Raw genomic sequence first — 20,238 nt, forward strand, 5'->3', positions numbered from 1 at the left:
GGGTAAATACCCAGAAATGGAATTTATGGGTCATAGAATAGGCTTTTTAACTTTGTAAGAAAGTGCCAGAAAGTTTTCCAAAGGGGTCGTAGTGCACAAGCAATGTATGAGAGTTCTGGTGGCTCCAGACACTTGCCAGCATTTGATGTCACAATGCCTTTTTACATTTAACCATTCCAGTGTGTATGAAGTAATATCACTTCATAGGATTTTGATCTGCATTTCCCTGAAGACTAATTATATCACACATATTTTTGTGGGCTTGTTAGCTATTCCTTTATCTTCTTTGGTATTGTGTCTGATAGAATTTTGCAGAGTATTTGATAGAATTCATCAGCAAAATGATCTGGGCTTGGAGTTGTCTTTGGGGAAGGTTTTTGATAATGAATTATATCTTTAGTAGATATTCAAGTTTTCTAATTCATTTTATTCATTTTGGTAAGTTGTGTTTTTCAAGGAATTTGTCCATTTTTTTCTAAGTTGTTGAATTTATTAGCCTAATGCTTTACTTTTCATAATATTCCCTTATTATCCTTTTTAAAAATTTTTTAAATTTAATTTTATTTACTTTTTTATACAGTAGGTTCTTATTAGTCATCAATTTTATACACATCAGTGTATACAAGTCAATCCCAATCGCCCAATTCATCACACCACCATCCCCACCCCACCACATCTTCCCCGACCTTGGTGTCCGTACGTTTGTTCTCTACATCTGTGTCTCAACTTCTGCCCTGCAAACCGGTTCATCTGTACCATTTTTCTAGGTTCCACATACATGCGTTAATATACGATATTTGTTTTCCTCTTTCTGACTTACTTCACTCTGTACGACAGTCTCTAGATCTATCCACGTCTCAACAAATGACCCAATTTCGTTCCTTTTTATGGCTGAGTAATATTCCATTGTATATATGTACCACAACCTCTTTATCCATTGGTTATAGGATTTGATTTTACTGTGATTGCACCCCTCCTACTGTCTCATTGTGGCTTCTCCTTTGTCTTTGGATGTGGGATACCCTTTCTGGTGAGCTCCAGTGTTCTCCTGTCAATGATTGTCCAGCAGCTAGCCGTGACTCTGGCATTCTCACAAGAGGGAGTGAGAGCATGTCCTTCTACTCCGCCATCTTGGTTCTGTGTGAGCTGTTGAAGACTTTTAATCAGGGAGATAAACCTGGTCATATTTGTCTTTTATAAATATCTCTCTGGTAGTCCTGTGGAAGATGGGGTGGAGAGGTGCCAAATTGGAGACTGGGACACATTTTTCTTTAATTTCAGAGACTGTGATATCCTTCCAGTAAGTTCCTCTGACGTGGAAGTTAGCAAGTGCTGGTTTATGATCCTTCTAACTAAAGAACCTTAATTGGATTCAGCCATTAAGAGGTCACTGATGGCTTTACCTGAGTAGTTTCTTGAGGTGAAGGGTGAAAGGTTGATTGAAGAGGGAATGGAAGGTGAGGAAGTAGACATAGTAATTGTATACTAAACTTCTGGGAGTTTATTTTGGAAGAGAAGGTGTTAGGGAAATAGCTAATAATTTTAAGCCATGTTTGAAGCTGCGTTTTGCTAAGATAACTGAAAAGAGAGTTCCTAAAAATCAGGCAGCTATGAATCTGTGGTTTTAGTGTTGATTTCTCTAATTTTTAGTGATATTTAACTTATCAACATATTTCAACTGTTATTAGTAATATTGACAAACCCACACCTGATGGCAAATTGCTTTTTAAAGTGTACTTTAGAATAAAGGTTTGTCTGATCTGATACATTGATAGAAAACAATTTGAAAAAAAAAGTATAACCACTGCCATAGGTTTCATCTGAAAAGATGTCCAATGCACAAAATAAAAGATTAAATTTTAAGATAATTTGATTTCTAACTTTTAGAAATACACATTAAAATAAGGCATCTTTTCCGACTCTAGCCAAACTTGGAGTGAGTTGCTCTATGTTTTTCTGCCCGCCAGTGGTTGTCAAAGAGCATTAAGAAATTTATCATCTGTTTAAAAATATTGTATATTATAAGAATACATTTTCTTCAAAACAGACTTTTTTATTTTAGGAATTCAAAGTGATTTATAAATGTGTCAGCATTCACTAGAGGCACATGTTATTCTTGAAAATGGGCGGACTCATAAAGCAACATCAATCTCAGCGTAAACTGACTTCAGACAACCAGTAGGTGGAGGAATTTCCAAAGCTAAGAACCACGGCACTCCCCAAACCCGCCTTCAGAATCTGAGAATCTTAAAAGTCATCCATCCAGTCTTCTCCGTTTTATCCTAACAGAAACCAAGGACTGTTGACTAGCTTCACGTTATGTATGTTGACTAGCTTTGAGTTACATATACATATAGAGCCCAGGAAATTCCGGTAAAAGGAAAGACTATTTTAGGTTAGGATTAGATTTTACTGGTGAAACATGAGCACTGGGGGTAAGGTGAAAGCTTTTTAGGTATGTATAGCATGAGATAAAAAGCTGAAAATAAGTAGGGTGTATGAAGAAAATGACTATGACATAAGGGAGGAAAGAGGCCAGAAAGAGAGAGCCCTGGTGAGATGTTGGAAAGTGTTAGGATTTGCATAAAGGTCAAGGAAGGAGGCTGAGTTTGGCTTTGGTCCAGGCAACAATGGAAAACTGTTAAGAAAGACAAAGAACAAATATTTTAAGCTATCGAGTGTCAGTACATCATGATGAACGTGAAAAGAATTGATTTGCCTCTGTCGGTTTCTCCTTTATTTAACAACACCGGAAGCAACCAATCCAGGGGGAAAAGCCACGGAACCTTTTGAGCACGCAGGTCAATTTAGTCCTCATCTTCCTAACTCAGATTCTCCCCTTGGAACTTCCTCCTTGACCTTGGCACATCCTACCACGCTTCTTCCTGAGCTCCCTCCAAGACCCCATTATTATTTACTTTATTTACATGATTTTTTCTTATCATTATGATAAAGCAGGGTCCCCTGCCAGGCCAGTCTGGAGTTGTAACATTAACTGAAACTTCAAATCAGCTCCATCCAGTGCCCACTCTGTTCTTGGCCCCCCTCACTCTTGCGGTCAAAAGAATGAAAAATTCCACAATTCTGCTGGTTTCTTCTCCATTTTCTCTTATCATAGAGTTTTGTTGACCTGTATACTCTTTTCTAAATGTAATACCCTGGCTCAGTTTATTCTCACTAGCTAACCATGATAACGTACCTGCTTTTTATACACTAGCCTGCCCCACTCCCACCCCATCAGTTCCGTGCATTGATAGGCCGTATCATGTTTTTGCCTATTGGACTGGAAACATTACTAAGACTGATGGTACCCAGTGTTGACGAGGTACGGAGAAACAGGTTCACTCACAGTTTGTGGAAATGTAAGTCTGCACAACTTTTTGAAAGGACAATTTGGCAGCATCCATCAACATTAAAAAATATCAGACTTGTGACTCTTTAATCCCCCTTTTAGGAATCTACCTTATAGACATAAGAGCACTAGGGTAAAAAGATGCAAGTCAAGCATATTTCCTGTAGGATTATTTATAAGAGTAAAACAATAAAAAGAAATGAGCTAGTCATCAAAAATTAAAAGATTAGAAAGTAGAATGATAGTATAACTTGTCAACAAATCCAATAACTAGTTCTTTGAAGAAAAAACAATACATAAAATTCTGGCAATGTTAATTAAGAAAAAAGAAGAAATTATAGCTATAGGACATTAAGAATGAGAAAGAACATATAATTTATAATACTGAAGCAATTAAAAAAATAAACAGAATACGATGTTCAATTTCATTCCAACAAATTTGAAAACCCAGAAGAAATGGATTATTTCCTAGAAAAGGTAGATTGCCAAAATTAACTAAAGAAGACAATATCCAGTAAGAGAACCTCAGTCTTACAACCTCAAGGAATTGAATTCTACTAATAACCTGAATGAGCTTGGAAGAGGACCCCAAGCCTTAGATGAACACTAGATGAGAACACAGACTGACTGGCATCTTGATTTGATTTCGGTCTGTGAGACCCTGACCAGAGCACTCAAATACATCATGCTCAGACTTCAGACTGCATAAACTAGAGATAGTAATGGCCATTAAGTTTGTAGTTATGTGTTATGCAGCAATAAAAACTAACACATACACATAAAGAGTTTTTCTGAGAGTTATATTTTCAGTGTGAATTACACCCTTCATTATAAAATAAACTTTATTGTTCTGTTTAATATATTTACTTTGAATTTTATTGTATTATATATATTATTAGTATTGTGACTCCTGCTTTCTTGTTGTTTGCATTTATTTAATATCCCTTTGCCCATCCTTTTAGCTGTAATATTTTGAGATGCTTTGTTTTAGATCTGGTTTTTAAAAACAGTGTATATAATTGTTGACTCAAGTTTTTCTATTCTCATGATATAATTTGTCACATTTATACCTATTTTTATACTATCTTTGGTCTATTTTTTCTCTTGCTCTATTTTTACTATTTCATTCGTCCTTTTATTTTCTGCACTTTGTATATAATTATTTTTTTTTCTGCTCTGAGACGGCATTTATTGGCTCCCTATATAATTATTTTTTGTGTTTTCTCTTTTCTAGTGTTTTAGAAAGTATGCATTTATCTTTAAAATAATTTTTAAGAAATTGAAAATAAAACGTAAGTTTCTTCAAAGAATTCTTCAAACTATAATTTTGCTCAAAGCAGGGACCATGACTCTTGCTCCTTGTATCCTTAGTACCAATTACATAGAAGTATTTAAAAAATGTTTAACTTGCTGAATTGAAATCACTAGGTTCTAAACACTTGTGCTGTTAGATTTTACCACTCTTTCCGTAAAATAAACATTTAAAAATATCATGATTTTGCCATTCAGACTATGTTTTTCAAGTTGATTATAAAACATTTTCTTTATTGTATACTCTTTTGAAACGAAAACCTATAATCTGAATCAGATAAAATAAATTGATGAAAAGGTAATTCTCTTCTTTTGAATATATTTTTTAAATTATTGGATGTTTAGTAATCACTAAGAATTATGAGAAATTTAATAACCAAATGCTCATGTTTACTCTGACAAATTCAAACAATAAGAAGAATCAAAAGTGGAAAGATTCTTTCCTCCAACCCCATACTCTGAATATAGCCTTTGTTGCCATTTTAGTGTGTATCTTTCTATATTTTTCTCTATGCTATAATGATGATGATAATAATAGTAACTAAAGCTTCTATGACCTGTACTGTGTGCTATGAGTATATTTATTTACTCGCTAAAACAACCCAACAGCTAAGTACTATTATTATTATAGCTATGTTAAAGATGAACAAACCACAGTGTAAAGAAGTGATTTTTTTCCTCCCAAATCATACAGCCAGTAAGTGATAAAACTAGGATCCAAGCTCTCAACCACTAAACTATACTAAACTGTCTCTCATCAAATATATATTTACATCTTTATATACAAATATAGTTCTTTTAATTACATACACTTTAATAAAAATTTTCTTACAATCTGTTTTTCTGATACATGCTCATTTTAATGTACTCTGCACATCTTTCAAACTCTTTAGAGGTATTTCTAATGACTGAATCAGTAAATCAGGGGTTTCTGGATAGCATATTAGTTTTGGTAGACTAGCCTTCTCTGATAACTAAATCCAAATATGTAACAGTTTAATCACAAGGTAATTTTATTTCCCATGTAACTACCTAAAGCAGGTCAGGTCAGTGAGTGGCTGTCTTCCATATTGTAACTCAGGGACCCAGGCTCCTTCTAACTTGTTATTCTTGCATAACAAGAGCATATTGTCATCTGCATGATTGAGGCTGGTTGCCATATCCAGGATCTGGCTGGTGGAAGGGAAAGGGAACATGAGAAAATATGCTCTCTTAAAAGACTAAGTCCTGAAGTGGGATTTACATTACTTAATACTTACATTCCCTCAAGGAGCATCTAGTCACATGGCCAACAGACTGCAGTGGAGACTGGGAAATGCAGCCTAGTAAAGAAAGAAGAATAGATCTTGGTGGTCAACTGGTGACTCTGCCACAGGCAGTTTTGTTGTATATTTGAAAAACATTTTAACACACTGATCTCATTTTAAAAGAATTACATGTCTTTAAAGGTGTCACAGGCATTTGTCAAATGGGCACATCTCTGGTTTGTGGCCGATCCAGAATGAAAACCGTATCTTCTGATTCCCCGCCAAAGTTCTTTCTGATTAATGCAAGACTTATCTTACTTTTTTGAAGAGTTAATGAAGTGTGAGCCTTTTTCCCCTGAAGATAAATTCTATTGGAAATATGTCTGTCTGGTAGATGAAGAGAGACTTATTTCTGTAAACTAAAGAGTATGGAATTAATTTAATTTGAGAAAATAGTTGTCTAGCCACTTGGTAGAAACAGCCTGCAGAATGTAGACGATATTGTTGGTGTAATTATTTTAGATGCTAACAAAGGAGAGAACATTTTGATAACTCTCTAGAGAACCAGATTTTGGTTGTTAATGATGGGACATCACTCCCTGAATTCCACATCCACTGAATGGGCTTATATTAAAATATTCTTTTTATTCAGACAATTACACATGACCTGTGAATGAGCATATAGTAAAATATTGGCCACTTAATCAGGTAATCTGGACGGGTAATTTGGATACCTTAGGCTTTCAAATACTATTTCTTTTTCAATAGGCATATACAATTAATTTCTTTTTGCCTAAGTTAGTTAGATAAATATAAAAATCTGTTTTGATTTGCCATTACAGTCAGAGGTAAAGAAGTGAGATTCACAATGGTGGAGGAAACTCCTGGTTTTTTTAATCCAATTTTTCTCTATCCCAGGATATGGAGAATATATACAACTTACAACTCCTTTAAATATCCTATTGCCATAAACTTGTATCATTTTCCTGAAGACACATATGATACATGGTTCTTGTACAATACTTCTCTGGACCTCTATACATCTTTTAGTAATGCTACCGGATGATGTCTTTAAATATCCACAAAGGATCAAAGATTTTATCATGTTTGATTGCAGAAGGCAATTGCTCCCCCCTGGAACTGTCTGCATCTGCCTAACTCTGATATTTTCTCTATAGCTTTTAAGCTGAAGAGGAATACCTGAAGCACGGGGTGTCATAATATCAGCTGCACGCAGGGAAGGCTGCTGGGGAACATGTGTCATTAGCTCATCCCTGCTAGGAATGTCTACCACTCATTATATGTGGGCATGATTATGCCCTATAGGGACCATGAGCGGGAAAGTACCGTCTTCCCGAACAGATCTCATCATACCAAACAAATCTACAGAACTGTTATGTTCATGGGAAGGCTTCCTATTATAAGTTTCTTGGCTTACGAGTTGAAATGAGGCCATAGAGTTATTATTAAAAATAACAAAAAAATTTTAAACGTGTACCTTCTGATTAGTTTCTAAGATGAATTACTGACACCATGGAAAATTACTAATTGAATTTTAATGAAAAAACCCTTGTGATATTGGTGAAAGAAATTTAATAATTAGTATCATGGTTTAGTAAGTGTGGTCAATGATGTATTTCTTTCATCTGGATCTTCATTTCAGCATGAAGTATCATTTTTTAACTATGATGATCCTAAAAAGCAAGATATTAAAATAAAAGTTGACTTAGAACTCAAATATTCAAATTTGTAGTTTTAAGCAAGAATTATCTTTAAATATAAGTACCTTGTACTGGAGGGAAACCTGAAAAAAATTCTCTACCAACAGGCAAACATTATCCTTCATTAGTTACATATTCTTTGCCACGTTACTAGACAGTATAGGAACAAAAAACATTTGGAGAAATATGGATGAATTATCAAGGGCTAATCTGAGTTGGTTTATTTTTTGCTTGTAGCATAGATATAAGCTTCATCATACACAGAAACATTAAAACGGTTAAACTTGCAAAAGATATCTGTGAAAGACTATAAAATCAGCTTTTCTCAGCTGAGGCAATTAAAGTCTTTAAAATTATATGTGTATCTCAAGTGGTGCAGAAAGTGCCAATGGTTTAAAATAATTCTTTTGCAATGAACATGTTTAATGAAAGTCATTTTAAAAAATATTATACTTTTGAAATGATTCTTAAGGATTTGGTATCAGACATAATGAAAAGACTCCAGACCCATATCCAACCACCTATTCTCCATTTCCAATTAAGTGTCACAAAGATGCCCTGAGCTAAACATGTTCAAGACTGAAGCATGGTTCCCTACAGATCCTGGTTCTATTTCACTGTTTCCTATCACAGGAAAGAGCTGATTTTACATCTATGATGAAAGGTATGAGGAGGCTACGACTGAAACTAGAAATGCAGATAAGGAAAATATGCTATGCGTGGGCAATGTGCATTAATTTTACCCATGATGAATGAAGTTGGGACAGGCAGGTTGAAATACTCTGTGGACACCTGGAGTTAAGAATCTGGGAAGGGACTTCCCTGGTGGCGCAGTGGTTAAGAATCCACCTGCCAATGCAGGGGACACAGGTTTGAGCCCTGGTCCTGAAAGATTCCACATGCTGCGGAGTGACTAAGCCCATGCACCACAACTACTGAGCCGTGTGCCACAACTACTGAAGCCCGCGCACCTACAGCCCATGCTCCGCAAGAATAGAAGCCACTGCAACAAAGAGTAGACCACGCTCATCGAAACTAGAGAAAGCCCGTGTGCAGCAACAAAGACCCAATGTAGCCCAAAATTAAAAAAAAAAAAAAAAAAAGATTCTTGGGAGATGGATTTGAGTTGGAGAGTCATCTACATAGAGGTGATAGATGAAGTTAAGGGAGAGGAATGAGCATTTGAGACAGGGGGGGAGGTAGAAGAGACAAGAGTCAGAGAAGTCTACTGTGTATCACAAAATCTAAGGAAGTTTAATGAGAAACAAGAAGATCAAGAATCTCAATGGATGAGGAATGAGATAAAGCCACTGGATTTAATGACCTTTGAGAGTTTCTGAAACTTGGTGAGACTAGAAGCCGCATTACAAGGTGATAAAAAGGTGTGTGTGTGTGTGTGTGTGCATGCTCACGCACTCCACTCCTTGCTCTGTCTCTAACTGGCTGCTTGTCTTTACACAAGTTAATGTCACTGGACCTCAGCTTTTTATCTTTAAAACGAGGGGATTCCCTTGATAAACACGTCTAGATTCTAGGAAGTTGAGGTAGATATTTTCAATGAATGAAAGAGTAAATAAAACTAAGTGTATTTCCTACCAGTTCTAGAAATACTTTTCATAGATAAGGAGAAGTGGTTAGTACTGACTACTCACTTCAAGACATCTTGCTGTGAAAGCAAGTTTATCAGTAATAGATTAGCTAATGGAGACAGTATTATCAAGGAAAAGATTTTCAAGGCAGCGAGGACTCTTTTGGATTATTTCATCATTTTGATCATATAAAATGATACTTTGTATTATTACAAAGAGAGATAGGAGACCCTTGGCATTTAATTTTTCTGACATATTTCTGTTTTGACTTTTTGTGAATGTGTACAACATGCAATTCTGCGAAGTATGGATTTCTTACTCCTTTGACAATATTTATTAGGTCACAGCATTGGTAACACTGGAATTCAACGAAGTACAAGAAAAAAAACATATTGGAAATGCAGTGTTGTCTTTGGTAATTGTTTTCCTATACATTGCCAAAGGTTTTGTTTTTGTTTTTCTCTTTTTCTTTTTCAATAAATCCAACCTGCTCAAAAAGCCAGTAGGTGATTTAAGGCATCAAGGCTGGTAAAATAATTCTGTGAACCTCAAATGCAGATGTTCAATATCTTCAATGAAGTATTTTGAAAGGCGGATGCCAAGTCCAAAGCTGGTTGAGAGATTCCAAGAATTTTGAGTGAACTTATTTCTCATTATAAAATTATTACTATGTAATAGGTATATAGCAGTTTTTTAAAAGTCTTTTCTTGCCACAAATTGTTTTCCTCCACACGTTTATAAATTTATTCTAAAAGTTATTTATATTATATATTTAATTATATAGTATATATAATACTCTATTACATTTATAAACTACATTTATTTTCTGGGATGTTTACATTAACAAAGATCAGTGAAGGGGATTCTCTCAGTGAAGAGGCCTTGAATTATAAAACTGGATTCTAACTGTCACTGTTTGCAGATGACATGATATTCTATGTAGAGAACCCGAAAGCCTCCACAAAAAAACTACTAGAACTAATAAGTGAATTCAGCAAGGTAGTAGTATAGAAGATTAATAAGAAATCTGTTGCATTTCTTTACACTAATAATGAAATATCAGAAAGAGAAGGTTAAAAAAAAAAATCCTGTTTAAAATCATGTAAAAAAAAGTACCTAGGAATAAACTTAACCAAGGAGGTGAAAGACCTATATGCTGAAAACTATAAAACACTGACAAAAGAAATTGAAGAAGATTCAAAGAAATGGAAAGATAATTCTGTTTTTGGATTAAAAGAATTAATATTGTTAAAATGACAATACTATGCAAAGCAATCTACAGATTTAGTGCAATCCCTATCAAAATACCCACAACATTTTTCACAAAACTAGAACAAATAATCTTAAAATTTATATGGAAGCCCCAAAGACCCAGAATTGCCAAAGCAATCCTGGGAAAAAAGAACAGAGCTGGAGGTATAACCCTTCCAGACTTCAGATTATACTACAAAGCTACAGTAATAAAAACAGCATGGTAGAAGAAATCTAATGGTTAAATTTTCCATTTGTATTTTATTTTCTTGAATACTTTTTTTCATAGTTGTCTAAGAAGATTTAAAAATCATTGCACTTTGGTCAAAAAAATAATAAATTTATCTTATAAAAAAACAGCATGGTATTGGCATAAAAACAGACATATAGATCAACGGGACAGAATAGAGAGCCCAGAAATAAAAACCCATACACCTACCGTCAATTAATCTATGACAAAGGAGACAAGAATACACAATGGAAAAAAGACAGTCTCTACAACAAGTGGTGTTGGGAAAGCTGGACAGCTACATGTAAATCAATGAAATTAGAACATTCCCGCACACCATACACAAAAATAAACTCAAAATGGTTTAAAGACCTAAATATAAGACATGACACCATTAAACTCCTAGAAGAAATCAGAGGCAAAACATTCTTTGACATAAATTGTAACAATATTTTCTTAGATCAATCTCCCAAGGCAAAAGAAATAAAAGCAAAAATAAACATGTGGAACCTAATCAAACTTAAAAGCTTTTGCACAGCAAAGAAACCGTCAACAAACAAAAAGACCTATGGAATGGGAGAAAATATTTGCAAATCATGCAAACTACAAGGAGTTAATATCCAAAATATACAAACAGCTCATACAACTCAATATCAAAAAACCCCCAAACAACCCAATCAAAAAATGGGCAGAAGACCTAAATAGACATTTCTCCGAAGAAGACATACATATGGCCAACAGAGATGTGAAAAAACGCTCAACATTTCTAACTATTAGAGAAATGCAAATCAAAACCACAATGTGGTATCACCTCACACCAGTCAGAATGGCTATCATCAAAAAGTCTACAAACAATAGTGTGGAGAAAAGGGAATCCTCCTACACTGTCGGTGGGAATGTAAATTGATGCAGCCACTAAGGAGAACAGTATGGAGGTTCCTTACAAAACTAAAAATAGAACTATCATATGATCCAGCAATCCCACTCCTGAGTATATAACCGGAAAAAACAAAAACTCTAATTTGTAAAGATACACGCACCCCAATGCTCATAGCAGCACTATTTACAATAGCCAAGACATGGAAACAAACCAAGTGCCCATCAATAGATGACTGGCTTAAGAAGATGTGGTATATATATACAATAGAACACTACTCAGACATAAAGAAATGCAATATTGCCATTTGCAGCAACATGGATAGACCTAGAGAATATTATGCTTAGTGAAATAAGTCAGAGAAAGACAAATACTATATATCACTTATATGTATACAAATAATAAAAATGAATAAAACTTAAAATAAAAAATAATACAAATGAATCTAGTGATATATGCAAACCACAAACAGATTCACAGACATAGAAAACTTATGGTTACCAAAGGCGAGAGTGCAGGGGAGTGATAAATTAGAAGTATGGGATTAACAGATACAAACTATTATACATAAAACAGATAAGCAACAAGGATTTATTGAATAGCACAGGGAATTATATTCAATATCTTGTAATAACCTAGAATGGAATACAATCTGCAAAAAAATAACTGAATCACTATGCTGTACACCTCAAACTAAACTAATGCAATATTTAAAAAAACTTGATTCTAGACTTTTCTGACAGTTCTTCCAACTGAAAATGGCTTTATCTGATATTTATCTAGAAGAAGCTATTCTTCAGGGAAACTGATGGCATGCTGGGTAAATTCTCTAATTCAACTAGAAAAGCTCAGCTGCATTTTCTAAAGCTGACATACGAGCAAGGAGCAAATCAAAGAGGAAAATATTTTAACACCCTGAATTCATCACAGTATTTAAACAATTAGAATTTTACTTTATTTCAGAATAAGTTTACAGCTGAAAAAAAGGTATTTACTAAAGCCACAACATTCTTCATACGGACAAAAACTTTTCTAGCAAAACTGTGGTACACAAGCATTACTAATTTGAATACTATACGGTTATAGAAGATATTTAAAAAATGAAAATGATGTATTCCAAAGGCTGTACTAGGCACAATATATATGCTTGTATTGGGTCTGCAAGCATTATACTAAAATTCATTACATGTAATCCAAGAAGTTGCAGGTTTTCAGCACTATGTACTAACAAGACAGAAAGGAGTATCAGAGTTACTCTCGCGTTGAAAAAGCATGTACTATCAACACTGCAAAACAGGAGCGGCAAGCCAAGCCAACAAACAATCCCTTAGGCTTTAGAAGTTGTAATATAGCTACGGCTTTTTCATTTTCATTTTTGAGACTGGCTAGCGAGTCTGGCAAGTGGAAAAGAAGAAAGTCTATAATAAAACATTAAAGACATCACTTACAAGGCATCTGATATTTCACAGGTTCAAAATTGGAAAATAACAACTGAGCTTGTTCCTAGAGCAACATTGTGAGGTATTATAGAGCAAAAAACACCCTGCTTTTTCCTATCAATCTTTTGGCATAAAAATCTCAGAAAAGTAGGGCTTCCCTGGTGGCGCAGTGGTTGAGAGTCCGCCTGATGATGCACGGGTTCGTGCCCCGGTCTGGGAAGATCCCACATGCTGTGGAGCGGCTGGGCCCGTGAGCCATGGCCGCTGAGCCTGCGTGTCCGGAGCCTGTGCTCTGCAACGGGAGAGGCCACAACAGTGCGAGGCCCGCGTACCGCAAAAAAAAAAAAAAAAAAAAATCTCAGAAAAGTAAAAGTTTTCCAAGTGACATGGCAGAAAAGTATTTAAGATAAATCATTAGAGTTTACTTTTGGTTTCTGGTAACTGCAAAGAATAAAGGTCTTTTCAAGGACCAAGAAACTGGATGTGGTTCTTAGTACGGAACTTATGTTGTTTTAAAAACATGGGTTGAAATATGTATTCAGGCTGACAGTGTATTCATGCTGATAAAGGTGGTAAAAAGAAGAAAACAAAAATCGTACATTTTTTAGAGCATACTACCAAATATATGGAAATTGTCTGAAAGATAAAAATGTACATCTTAGATTCTCAAAGGTTTTATTTATCAACTAGCAATTAAATGTAAGTGTAAAAGTGAGTCATGCAATATTTTTACCTCTTAACTACTGTGATAATGATATGAGGGGAACAGAGTTCTCTTTTTTTTCCTTTAAACGTATAACGCTCACAAGTCATCATGTGGAACTCAAATCACACACAAAGGCAAATCATGAAGAAACGTTAAATATTCCAAAATGCCCACGAAGGCGTGCCAGAAATTATGCTGTTTCTATAGCACAGAATTGTTGGAGGCCAAAGCTAAAGCAGTAGGTGCTACTGCAACTTCTAGGTCTTTAATGCTGCTTTTATTTGTTTGTTTTTTTGATGGGGGGGATTCAGGTCAGGGGGTTCGGGGGTCTCTCAGAAACCATAATTTCTGCAGGTTCAGTGACCAACTTGGATCCATCCCATGCTGTCTTGAACTGTTCAGGAACGGGAAATTCTCTCTGGAAAAAGGCCAGAAGAACAAAGTTATTTAAACCAAGGCTTTGCAAACAGATGGAAGGCTGATTAGTGTCACATGATGGACAAAGACATTTTTATGGAACCCAAACCTGCATCAGGGAGCGATGCATGGTCACGTGTCAGCTCTGTGACTGCCTGCCAGCATCCTCATTGATGCTAGCACTTACTAAGAACCAGGCATTCTGCTAAGCACCAGATATACGTGAACTCAGTTAATCTCTGCAAGAACTTTAAGAGCTAGATATTATTGAGATGCCATCTACAGGAAACAGAGGCCTGAGAGGTCAAGCCTCTGAGCAGCCAAAGATCAAACCTGAGACTTTTTACCCTTGACCCTGCACCAGATTCAAACATGCACTGGGGATCATGCTGAAAGGCAGACTCTGTCTGATTCAGTAGATCTGGGAAAGAGGATGACAATCTCCATTTCCCACAAGTTCCAAGGGGATGCCAAGGCTGCTGGCCCCCAGTCTGAATAAGGGCTTTATCCCGGCGTTATGTCTACCCTCTGATGAAATATAAAAATGTGCTGCAAGTTATATATAAACTTGTTACCCTTCATCCTGCTTTCCTACTCTTCCCATTGGGGAATACATGCCCCCCTTCCACACACACCCCTACACACACACACACACACCCCTACACACACACACACACACACACACACACACACACACACAAAGAAAAATGCAGAAGAGTCTAAATAAAATTAGTTTGGGCTCTCTCCTTTTCCTGGAGAGTGATTCCCCAGTCATTGCAGGAGAGGGCAGGAAAGGAAGCTGAGGAGCGGTCCCCTGAGCCCTGGCTTTGTGACATCCCTGGACTTCCTGTACCGCAGTGTGATAAGCTGGTGCCTGTGCTCATCTGTCGGTGAGATGTGATGTTTCACATCTACTGGAATACACACACTAACACGTATCTTCCTAGATGTTGGGTCCAGCTGTTTCTTTTGGAAGAAGCTATTTATTTAACTACTTTAAAGGGAAGGCCCTTTCTATCATGAGTGGTGAATTCTCCTTGAGTGAAATCTGCAATAGTCTTAAGAGAAAGCAAAGAAGCCACAGTCTGAGAAACCTAGTGTGTGTGTGCGTGCACGCGCGTGCGTGTGTGGGGCTAACATCCTTTCTGGGGCTCTTCTTGATGAATAAACCAGGCCAGGTGGAGAGTGCTCCAGAGTGGAGGTACCTCTTTGATGGTAACTGCACTACAGCTGTTCCCAGTCTTTCTTGGGAGTGACATGATAGTAATGTGATGACAGACCTTCTCTGGGAGACTGATTCCCTTCAGGATGAATCATCCCCACCATCTACTTCGAGATTACAATGCCCGTGGCAGGACCTCTGTATTGCTTCCTACTACCCCCAGTTAGAAAATGCGTGAAGTGGGCCATGGACTGAAGACACAAGATAATTCACCTATAGAGGGGAGACTACATTTTCAGCATAAAAGCTCAGGTTCTGAGCTATACTCATCCTTTAGGTCAGTGGATCCCAATCTTGGCTCCACACTGGAATCACCCGGGAAGTTTTAACCAATACAGATGTCTGGATACCACATCCAGGGATTCTAGTTTAATTAGTCTGCAGTGCTCGTCCAAACCCCCATTGCTTTTCTTAGCAGTTCCAGCCAGTTTCCATGAAGCTGAGCCTTCTGCTTAAACAGCTGCAAAGGCCAGGAATCATCCTAATTTTTAGCTTTCCTCTTCTGAAGCTGTTCTGTATTGGCTTTAGCTCTTCAGTATTTTTTTTTTAGGTGGAGAGCCCAAGAGGAGATACTTCTCTAGCTCAGGGTTAGGCTGTCCAGATACCTAGTGACTCCAATGCTTGTGGAGTTTTGTTCTTTAGACTTAAACAATGAATTCTGAACTGAAATATGTGGTGTGTGCCTGGGTAGTGCTCACTGGCAGGTGGGGAAAGGAGAACATGGCAGCAATCCAGTTGTCTGCCTAAGGAGATTAACCTGAGTGCTGACTGCAGTGTAGACAGCTGGTGATTGACCCATAGGCTAATGGGGGGGGGGGTCCTCTTTCAAAGGTGTGCCTAAGTTACGTTTTCTCCCATCCTTCCCAGTTCACTGCTTCCTTGCACAGCTAGAACCAGAGGGAATGATCTCTGGATTTACTTCTCCACTTTCAAGAAGCAACAACTAGGGACTTCCCTGGAGGTCTAGGCATTAAGACTTTGCCTTCCAATGCAGGGGGCGTGGGTTTGATTCCTGGTTGGGGAGCTAAGATCCCACATGCCTCTCGGCCAAAAATTCAGAAGGTAAAACAGAAGCACTATTGTAACAAATTCAATAAAGACCTTAAAAAGGGTCCACATCAAAAAAAAAAAAAGCAACAACTAATAGGAAGTAATAACTTGCTTTCAAATGGCAACAGCCAGCAAGTCCATCACACTGCATGATGCAGAAAATGTATTTATTTATGCTTCCTCTTCAGTGTGTGAGAATATCTGCTTGCTTTTTCTAGAAACTGCTTTGCTGGGGAGAGGAGATAAAGAAAATACATGGTGGCTTAGGCTACCGTTTCTTAGAAGGGTCACTGGATGGACTGATAATATCAGAATCACCTGGGTATATTAAAACTACAGATTCCTGGGCCCCCTCCAAGCCTCCTGAATCTAACCTCTGGGTGTGAAGTTTGGGAGCTGGTATTTTCATCAAGCTTCCCAGCTGATTCTTATGCTGGGTTTGAGAACCACTGACATGAGAATACCTATACAAATAGGTCCACTTATTATTACCTCCTTTCCCTCCTTTTTTTCCCCCAAAGTGCTTCTCCCTCTTTTCTGTTTGCCTCCACCATAGCAAAGGAAAATATTTAGTCCTAAATAATATGAACTCAGATGCCTGGTGTACTATTTGATAAGAGCTAGCCCATTAAGGTAGTTATTAGGAAAATGTTGTGAGAATCACAGATCCAGGACCGGGCACAGTCAAGAAACTAACAGGGGAGCAGATAGGTGAAAAGCCACCCTCTGACTTCCTCTCCTGCCTGTGAATTATTCTCCAAAGGAAGGTCAAAGGTTGGGAGGTGATTAATCAGTCTCTAAGAATGTTAATAAGAAAAATTCTTCACAGTCTTTTCAAAGGTACTTACATAATCACCGTCCCGAGGGATAAGTATATTCATCTCAGATGACTTGGCACTCACAATCTCACAGTCTAACGCATCTTCACTGAGGTATATGTGGCAGCCTTCTGTCTTATTAATGGAAATTGTTGGCACTTTCCCCATCACCTGAAATAGAAGGGAAAAAAAATCTAGGGCCAAAGCAAATAAACAGAAATTCCAATGTCCCCAAATAAGTACAGTCCACAGGCCTAAACAAGCATTAGGAATGGCTGGGTTAGGGCTGCAGAGGCTGGCTGAATGACAAAGTCTCCAGGGTGAATTAGTACGTGTCATCTGGGGACAGAATGAAAGGACCATACAAGGGGATTCTCAAACCTCAGGGTCTCTTTCCTGACACAAAATAAAGGGACTAATTGGAAAACAGCAGCTAAATGTTCAGAAAAAGTTTCACAACCCCGTTAGTGGATTTGAAACATATATTTGATTTCATGATAAAAGAAACAAGATGCATTTGCTTTCATGTGCTTAAAATTTTAGTTTGACGAATCTCTAGGAAACTTGGATTAAAACACTCACTAATACTGTCATTTAAGAGTAAATAAATTATTCTGTAATTGAGAAGATTTTTCCTGAATCTAAATAAGAATAAATAAGAAACACTACAATTCTTTTCACATAAGTCCTTTGCTAGATAAAAATCTCACTGGCTGAATGTGAAGCTTAAATGAGATAATGAGTGTCTAGGTATTCTGAAATGTATTCATTTCAGGAGCCCAAACTGGAGACTTGGTTCAGGCTACTCACTGTATAGGTAAATAGTACCATACACAAGAGGAGGTGGTTCTTTGTATTGTTACAAATATCAAGTGCTATAAACATTATGATCAGTTTTAAATTTCTTTTTTAACAGTCAGTTTTCAGATATTCCCGCCCCCCAAATCTCTACAGGCACAGACTATTCCCCCAACGACCATATTACAACTACATAATTTTCCTTCTCGTAATGGTAATTGAAGTGATAACAACATCTCCTCTTTCACCCTGAAGAATAGGCTGGGTTGCAAATTAAAGGAGCAACTCCTGTGATGGTGAAGGTGATGTAAAGAATTCCTTAGGGGAATCTAGCCAGGTCACCACACTTCTCTGTTTTCTCCTCTCCCCACAGAAACTGGACACCAAGTTGGAATTGAGCCCCAGTGCCAAAAGAAAAAAAAAAAAAAAAAAAAAGGCAGAGGTAGTTTAAGGTCAGGTAAGCACAGGGCTTTGCCATAAATAAAATAAAATAATATCTATATGTATATATCAAGAATGTGTCAGCAGTAATGTTTTGGCAATTTCTAGGTTTATTTTATAATGATGAAGAGCATTTCCATAGCGACCAGAACTGTATGAATACCAGGCAAGCAAAGGGAAAGAAGTAAATTGTCAGTGTGTCTTAGGAGATTCATTTATGAGACAGAGTGGGGTCACACGAGGATAGCACATTTAGCACATAAAATGCTAAAATATCGATGTATCTGAAAATCTGAAAAGCAGTAGACTTTTTAAATAGCCCTGAGAGGATAAGAATTGTCATTTCCACATCGTTTTTAGTCAATATTTCCTTAGAGTAAATTATATACAGTACATGCCTTTTTTCCCTGGTACTCTGTAAACATTTTGAGAACAGAGATTGTTCCTTATCAGGAGAACCGGACTAAAAAGTAGCTCCCCTGTTGAGTGACAGGTGCTATGTGACCTTGCCCAGGCCAATGCTCTAGCATTTAATACATGTACCTGTATTCTTTGTTTTTCTTAAATTTATTTCTCTATACGTTTAAAAAAATTTCCACATAATATCTTAGTCTCCTCTCTCCCATAATTTGTACTATTTTTCTAGGATAGTTTGCAAAAAAACAGAATTACTGAAGTAAATCATATGAACTTTCCTCTGTGCGCTTTTCCTCCTTTCAATCTTTTTAACAGCATTATTGAAGTAAAATGTGAAAACATAAAATTCACCTGCTTTAAGTGTACAATTTAATGATATTTAGTGAATTTGTGCAACCATCACTTCAATTCAGTTTTAGAATATTTCCGTCATCCCCCAAATACCCCTCATGCCCATTTATAGCCAATCTCCGTCCTCATCCCCAGGCAGCCTGCACTAATCTGCGTTCTGTCTTTATTGTGTCCAGGCCCTTTTAAAATAGTTTATTAAATGTTTTAAATAGGTAATGACATTCGCTTGGTTTGAACATCCAGAAGGTTGAAGTGTTCAGTAAAATGTCTCTCCCTTGTTTCTGAACCACGCTGCCAAGTTTCTATCCCTCTTGGACAGACAACCATGATTTATCCTTCCAGATTATTTTAAGGCCCATAGCCTTAAAAATGTATATTTCAAACACAGAAGCATACAAAGAATAATATAACAACAATGTAAATACATATATCCCTGTTAAACAGCTTTATCAGAGTTTAACGTTTTGGCTCGTTTGCCTTTTTTTTAGGACTATCATCTTACAATATAGTTGAAGCCCCCTCTCTTCCATCCCCCATCTCACTGTCCTCCTTCCTTCCCTCCACAGATGTAACTACTCTTCTGAATTTTGTATTTACAATTCACAGCAGGTTTGTCTCTTGCGTAAGGTGAACTTGAGCCCTCATGAGTATATTTAAAATGTGCATATTGTTTTGCATGTTTTTGATCTTTATATAAAGGGACACATTACACAGTGCCTATTGTTCTATAATCTGCCTTTGTCACTCAGGGCTGCTTCTGAGATTTTCCTATTTTTATACATGTAAGTGTAGTTCATTCATTTATTTAACCACTGTACAGTATTCTATTAGGTGGATTTATTTATTCATTTACCAGCTGGTGGACATTTAAATGGTTTTTGTTTTTATTGCCATTATGGATAATACTGCAATAAACATTTATCCATGTCTCATCAACATTTGTACTAGAGCTTCTTTAGTGCACACACCTAAGAGTGAAATTGCTTGGTTACAGGCTATGAC

At 36.8% G+C, this 20,238-nt stretch overlaps 1 protein-coding gene across 1 annotated transcript in view; it reads right to left on the reverse strand.

The window, feature by feature from the left end:
• Window positions 1-12,138: 12,138 nt before the first annotated feature.
• Window positions 12,139-20,238, reverse strand: part of CAP2 (cyclase associated actin cytoskeleton regulatory protein 2) — a 136,552-nt gene continuing 128,452 nt past the window's right edge. Inside the window, exons 12-13 of the mRNA XM_004273543.3 lie at window positions 17,260-17,400; window positions 12,139-14,140 (exon numbers count right to left, since the gene is read on the reverse strand). Coding sequence (XP_004273591.1) covers window positions 14,030-14,140; window positions 17,260-17,400 — 252 coding nt within the window. The 3' untranslated portion in view covers window positions 12,139-14,029. The remainder of the gene's footprint in view (window positions 14,141-17,259; window positions 17,401-20,238) is intronic.

This window comes from Orcinus orca, chromosome 10, assembly GCF_937001465.1.
Source record: "Orcinus orca chromosome 10, mOrcOrc1.1, whole genome shotgun sequence".
Taxonomy (NCBI): domain Eukaryota; kingdom Metazoa; phylum Chordata; class Mammalia; order Artiodactyla; family Delphinidae; genus Orcinus; species Orcinus orca.